The following is a 6469-nucleotide window of genomic DNA, read 5'->3' on the forward strand; positions in this document are numbered from 1 at the left end:
CCGGGCCGCGCCGGAGCCGGGGGGCCCGTCCCGCGGCCAGGCAGGGCCCCCCATTCCCACTGCAGCCCCAGACGCACCAGGCAGAACTCGCACGAGGCGCCGGGGCGGGACACGGGGCATCTTGTCAGCATCCGGGGTGACTGAGGCAGCCTGGGGTCCCCGGGGAGCCCCAGGCCGGGCAGGGCGGCGGCTCCGGCAGCCTCGGGTGGCGGGAGGTCTCTGCTCCGGCCACCCACCCATGGGGCGGAGGACACAGCCCCAGCTCGGGATAACAGCAGCACAGGGCACGGCTCTGTCCTGAGGTAACAGCCGCACAGGGCACCGTCCCAGCACAGGATAACAGCAGCACAGGGCACGGTTCCCCCTCAGGATCACAGCAGCAGCAGGCACAGTTCTACCCTGGGATAGCAGCAGGGGGCCTGAGGTAACAGCCGCACAGGGCACCGTCCCAGCACAGGATAACAGCAGCACAGGGCACGGTTCCCCCTCAGGATCACAGCAGCAGCAGGCACAGTTCTACCCTGGGATAGCAGCAGGGGGGCCCGGTTCCACCTCGGGATCACAGCAGCATGAGAGGCAGCTGCAGGTTGGAGCAGGACGCTGTGCAGGACCCGACGCTGCCGCTGCCCAGGCTGCRGCGGCCCCTGCGTCCCTGCAGGCTCCACCGCCCCAAAGGCTGCAGCACAAGGCGCAGGCTGCACCGCTAATGCCGGCAGAGGCAGCCGCAGGCTCCRGTGCGGGGACAGCCCCAGCGCCGCCTCCTCGCGCGCCCCTGCCTCCACCGAGACCCCAGGGCTGCCCCCGCCTCTCAAGAAGCTGCAAAGAAACCTCCACGTCTAAAAACATTTATTTAGCACCAATATCCCTCGCTCATAGTATGTACACATTTATTTCAGGAGGTCTAGCAACTGAAAGAAAGGCTAAGAAAAAATGATYACATCTTAATGGTACACTTCTATACAGTATTTACATGCACTAGTTACAATAATGAATACGAAGGCTGAAGGAACTGCCTGTGTTTGGGCCGTGGGGGTGCCATAAKCCCCAGTTTTCCACCCATTCCTTGCGTGTTGCTGACAGAGTACGACGCTGAACTAGAATCAGATGAAGGTGGAGGCTTGGAGCCCGATGCCTTCTTGCTCCTTCTGTACTTGTTGTAACCACTACAAAATGCAAAGAGAAAGCACGCTATTACAAATCACACTATTATTTACAATGTCATCCATTGTCAGTGTGTATGCCTTGAACATCTGCTTTAATTAAAGCAGATGTTTGGCAGGGAATGGGGCACTTGCCCCACTCTCTGCCCGCGGTGCATTTACAGTTGTATACCACAATTAGATTTCCTGTAAGAAAAAAGTTCTCTACCCAAACGACTGCATAAATGCATTTGAAATGCAAATCAAGTGTAGTTGTTACCCTGACATCTACCTACAGGTGAAAAGCAGCCTGAAATGCAGACACTGACTCCTGAACCAACCGGGCTCCTATTAATCCACTCGGTTACCAACCTTAAATGACACTTCAGGGTCAACAGCATCTGATGACATTTTAGTGGATGGGAAGGTRAAAGGGCTGGGAGTAAAAACTTACTGAGCTGGGAGCTTGTGTAGCCTGACAGTACAACAGTAGTCTCAAGCTCCAAATTGCTTCCTTTTTATGCAAAGGAAGCCTTAAGCATGGCATATGTTTAAAAAGAATGACTATAAAAGGAAAATAAGATTTTTTTTTGCTGGTGTTTTCTGATGTAATTTTCCCTCTCTCTCCTTTTTAAAACACCTAGGGAGAGTGGAAGATCCTCAACCGTTTTCCCCTTTTCTTTTGCTCCCTTCCCAATGACCACTCATGAGGTGTCCAAGCAGGAACCTTCCTGGTAGGCTGCTGACGTGAGCTCTGACTCCAGGCAGGAGTAACGCATGAGCGGGGCCGCATCTCCACGGACAGGGCCCGGCTGCCTCTTCCGTCACCCCGACACGGTTTGGCGACACATCTACCCTAGACGCTCAATGTCTCGTACTTGGATAAAGGTAAATTTAGAAGCTAAGCACTAATATCTTTTCAAGTTCAGTCTAGGCTGTTTATGGCTGTGCACCAGCTCCAACTTGAATGAAGTTTTGGGGAAACAACTGTCAGCACGAGAATAAAAAACACGTGTTGCCAAAGGGAACTGGGCAGTATTGTCTTTGCAACCACTGCACTATTCAAAACAAACAAAACCGTTCCACCGTAACCACACTTCACAAATTAGCTYGTGACCTAATTGCAGGTGAGGGGAACTATGGGCACACACTGGCAGCTCACCTCTCATCTGCCCTGCATTCCAGAAATTCAGTCAGGGGAAAGGCACATAGTCAYGGCTCGTTGCTCTACTTGTGATATAAGACACAACTCTATGTTTAATACATTAGCTGCTGGGAAATGAGGATTCTGCAYGGCAACAGAGCAATGGTGGTAAATGCTGGCACGAGAGGAACTGGTTTCATAGTGCACCACACCCAAGCCCCAAATGAACTAGAACTAATCACAAGCAACATACCCTTTGGAATAAAACTGCTGGCCACCACCATTACTTGACTTTTTCCTCTTGGATTCTCTGAAGTTTGGATACCTTTTCCTTTTCTTTCCTTGGTTTGCATTATTGCAGAAATAACTTGAAGTTGTAACTACATCTTCTTCCTCTTCATCACTCCCCAGGGCTCCAGGGCTCCCCGTAGCTGTGTCCCCGCTTTCAGCGACAGCATCATCTGCAGAGAGACCGTGAATGAAAACCAGYGAGAACAAGACACGGCCTGGGCCTGTCACAACTGCCAGCCAGGACACACCAATTGGACCAAACTTCTGCGTGCTGTTCAAAACCTCCTTTCACTGCTTGTATTCTATTTCATTCTGATGCTCTGGGCTCCAATAAAGGTCTTTCTTAGGCTGGTGTAAGGGACAGACAATAGACTGCTTTGGTTTAGCTTGTCGTGGCACACATCAGTCAACAGGCTACATTGCTACGCTTACATTAAGTTCCTAGATTTGTTAATCTCTGCACGGAACTCTCCACCAAGCTGCATGTTGAGCTTTAGGTTGTAACTGTGCAGGCCCAAGCTCAAGCACGTAAAGGAGCTGCCCGACTTTTAACATCAAGTTTAGAAATCTCAGGATAATTAAGGTTATTATATGAATCTTGAGGTTATTATGTGAATCCTGATGACTGACAGGTAATCAGCAAAGTGGGAGTCTATTTTTGTTTACCTCTCACTAACTGTTTACAACTATGCCAAATTTTCTCTGCCATTTCCTCACTGAAGGCCTTTGTATGCTCCTAAAACATTGTTCCCTCAATTGTTCCCCTTTGTAATTATTAAATTGCAAGAGTTAGAGCTTCTTACAGAGGGGGAAGAGGAAGGGTAACCAACAGGAAAACACACGTATAGGTACAAAGGCTACTATACCTGGTCGCGTCCACTCTGAGTACTTATCCATCACTTTAATGATTTCTGCACCATATTTTTCCAGTTTATCTTCTGTGACACCATCAATCTGCAACAAAACCTCCACATCGGAAGACAGGGTTTCTATAAATAAATACAACATTACAAAATAAGAATTAGAAATATCAAAACTGTTTAAGAAGAGAGAATGCTGGATTAAATAAGAAAATCCACGTAAGAGCCCAGGTGAGTTAAAAAGCAGCATTCAGAGCCATTTTTGGAGTTTTGTTAAWATAAGAACACGAGGTTGTGCTAGGAAGGATGGAGTTAGAAGTTCCTGTCTGCAGACTAAGTGAAAAAGTCTCTGATGCTTTAACATTCGTTGCAGGTACTCAATAAGCAAAGCAATGGGAGCATTACTTAYGACCCCTGCCACAGGACAGCTCACAGCAGGATATTCTGGGGGAAATTCATTCCTTTTAGCACTAAGCCTCCCAAAAGGAAGCCTTCATTCCAGCAGATTTACTTCTAGGTGGTTAGCACAAAGACTAGAAGATTGCTCTAGAAAGGCTTCCAAGTTTGCTTTGCAGGACAATTACTTGGCTGCAGGTGCAGCTGACCAGTAAGATCTCCTACAGCACAAAAATACCTCTCCGTAGGGTCTATGCTGTGCCAGCTATTTCCAAGGAAATTGCTCAGTTATGGATATTCAAACTGCTCCTCTCAAGATGTTAGAAACTGTTGATTTTCTGTGAGAAAAGGTTCTGCTTGCACATGCAGCCTACTACCTGCAGAGGTCCCAAGCAGCGAAAAGCCGACTTTACCTGCTATTTTCTTGAGAGTTGAAGTACTAAAGATGTTGAAGTAATGCACATCAAACACTTTCCCAAGAGTTTTGCATGTGTCTGTAAGTTCTCCCAGACACTTTTTAACCATCTCTTCCCGCTGGGACATTTTCGCCACGGAAGCCCTTTGCTTTCTAATGGTACTGGCACTTTCGGTTTCGTGGAACTCCACCTGGGAAAATAAACCAAACAACTTCTGTCCGGGGAGTTATTGCAGAGCCACCACTAGCAGCCTGATTGATTACACGGCAGACCRGGCAAGGAAACAAGGAGTATTGCTTAACTGAACCAAAAAAAGTAATTCACGTGGGACATTTTTAAAGTGATCTTTTTTACAGGTTACTTCATCAAGCAGCAATTCTCACCTCCCCTTAAGTATCTTCCACAAAGTACTAATGAAGTGAGTATATACAACACGGGGGAAGATGGGGAGCGAAAGCCGAGTGCAAGACCTAGCACAGGGAGCTYTGGAGAGGAGCCCTCAACGTTAGAGCCAGCGGCCCCTGCCCACCTACAGCACCAGAGCCTGTTCAAGCAGCTCTGCGACTGTTTCCACGGACCCCTCAAAGTGCATTTTACTCCACAGCTCAGCAGAGCAGGAAATGCAGGGGAAAGTTAGTGCTGTATTTCTCCTCTTAGCTGCTCTAAGAGTTGCTCATCACCTTTTCTTGGTAAGATGGAATCAGGTGGAAGGGAGAACAAAAGCAAGATTCAAGCCTCTATTCCCCCCAAACCAACCTTTTGCCTCACGGTATTATTAGAACACTGGAGTCCCTACATCTGCTAAAGATTAGCTCAATCACATTCATTTGTAAGCAAATTATGTTTAAATTGTCCTAGACTACATGCTGTATAAAACCTGCAGCAAGTTCCTTACCTGCAGCGATCCATCTAGCACAGCCCGGGCTTTCTCTCCTAGAATTATATACGCTACAGCCTGGTCGTTAGCTGTGATATATAAGTCTTCATCCAGAATCTTGTCCAGGACCAGTTTTCTGAACAGTCTTTCAACATTATGCCGTGAGTAGGCAGCACCTTTCCCAAAAATTCCGGACTGAATCTTGGCACTCTTCGTACCTGTGCAGGAGGAGCAACAGGATCAGCCTGCAGTAAGCAACTCGCCCCCACATTCCAGACCTGTGGAAGCTCCCGAGATGCATTCTGCAGCCTGGGCACAAAGGAATCCAGCCACCCCAAACCCAAACCAGCCAACACCCACACAAGCACTAGAAGCTGCAAATGCCATCAGGAAGCTCACGTTAACACTATAGCCACCTGAAAGCAATTACAACTTCAATATATCTTGCTTTTAAACCACTGGTGGTGCTACGTGCACCTTCTGATGCCTAACTAAGATTTGCTGCAGCAAGTCTAGCAGTACTCACCTAAGAAAATGTCCACCATCATATTCAATGTGTACCTTCCAGAACCCGTATTTCTCTTCCCATTTATTCCACAGTGCTCCTGTACAAATCTTAAAATGCTTTTCACTTCATCCGTTACATTTCTTGACTTGTAATCCTATTCAAATAGAGTTGATTGGGGAGGAAAAAAAGAGGTGATTTGCTTCTATTCTAAAGCAAGYTGTTACTGATTTGTTTCATTATTAAGCTTTTTCTAGGCATGAATTAATCTTGTTCCAAACACAGAAATAGCTATTTCCCCATTAGTACRTGTACAGTGATATCACATAATCACATGAATTCTGGATTAGATAATATTCTGAAAACGTAGAAAGATAAAGCTATACCAACACTTGCATATAATCTCTATTATGTTAATTTTGCACAATGAACTCAAAGATTGCTAAAGACTGGTGAGCTAGTACTAGTAATGACAGTTAATTGTTTTTAAAGTATTCCTGTAAGTATTCTGCTGCAATGCACTACAGTTTAACACTTACAGTACACATTAAAATGAGAAGACTGTAGCAAATATACATTATTTTAGCCGATTTTTATTACAACTGCAGCTGTATAGGGTGATGCTTCAAACACAAGACTGAGCAGCAACATCCTCAGCTACAACAATCCTGATGTGGCTCATAGAGCCCAGGCCTTCTCCAGTTTTCTGAACCTGTGAAACTGGGATCATGCAACGCCATGATGATAGGAGGACCTTTAGCATTTGGGTCCCTTCAACTATATTCAATTTAAGTATGAGCCCGAAGTAGGAACTGCTGGAGTGCAATGCCTCAAAACCAAC

General features: G+C 46.7%; 2 protein-coding genes across 2 annotated transcripts in view; both read right to left on the reverse strand.

Moving 5' to 3' along the window:
- The window catches only part of WDR76 (WD repeat domain 76), a 10187-nt gene extending 10056 nt beyond the window's left edge, over nucleotides 1-131 (reverse strand). Inside the window, exon 1 of the mRNA XM_026040641.1 lies at nucleotides 78-131. Within this exon, the coding sequence (XP_025896426.1) occupies nucleotides 78-131 (54 nt within the window). The remainder of the gene's footprint in view (nucleotides 1-77) is intronic.
- A 698-nt stretch (nucleotides 132-829) lies between these two features.
- Nucleotides 830-6469, reverse strand: part of BLM (Bloom syndrome RecQ like helicase) — a 15763-nt gene continuing 10123 nt past the window's right edge. Inside the window, exons 15-20 of the mRNA XM_026040599.1 lie at nucleotides 5650-5785; nucleotides 5142-5341; nucleotides 4244-4436; nucleotides 3441-3563; nucleotides 2537-2744; nucleotides 830-1163 (exon numbers count right to left, since the gene is read on the reverse strand). Coding sequence (XP_025896384.1) covers nucleotides 980-1163; nucleotides 2537-2744; nucleotides 3441-3563; nucleotides 4244-4436; nucleotides 5142-5341; nucleotides 5650-5785 — 1044 coding nt within the window. The 3' untranslated portion in view covers nucleotides 830-979. The remainder of the gene's footprint in view (nucleotides 1164-2536; nucleotides 2745-3440; nucleotides 3564-4243; nucleotides 4437-5141; nucleotides 5342-5649; nucleotides 5786-6469) is intronic.

This window comes from Nothoprocta perdicaria, unplaced genomic scaffold (assembly GCF_003342845.1).
Source record: "Nothoprocta perdicaria isolate Ctin4 unplaced genomic scaffold, notPer1 scaffold_26, whole genome shotgun sequence".
NCBI classification, from domain to species: domain Eukaryota; kingdom Metazoa; phylum Chordata; class Aves; order Tinamiformes; family Tinamidae; genus Nothoprocta; species Nothoprocta perdicaria.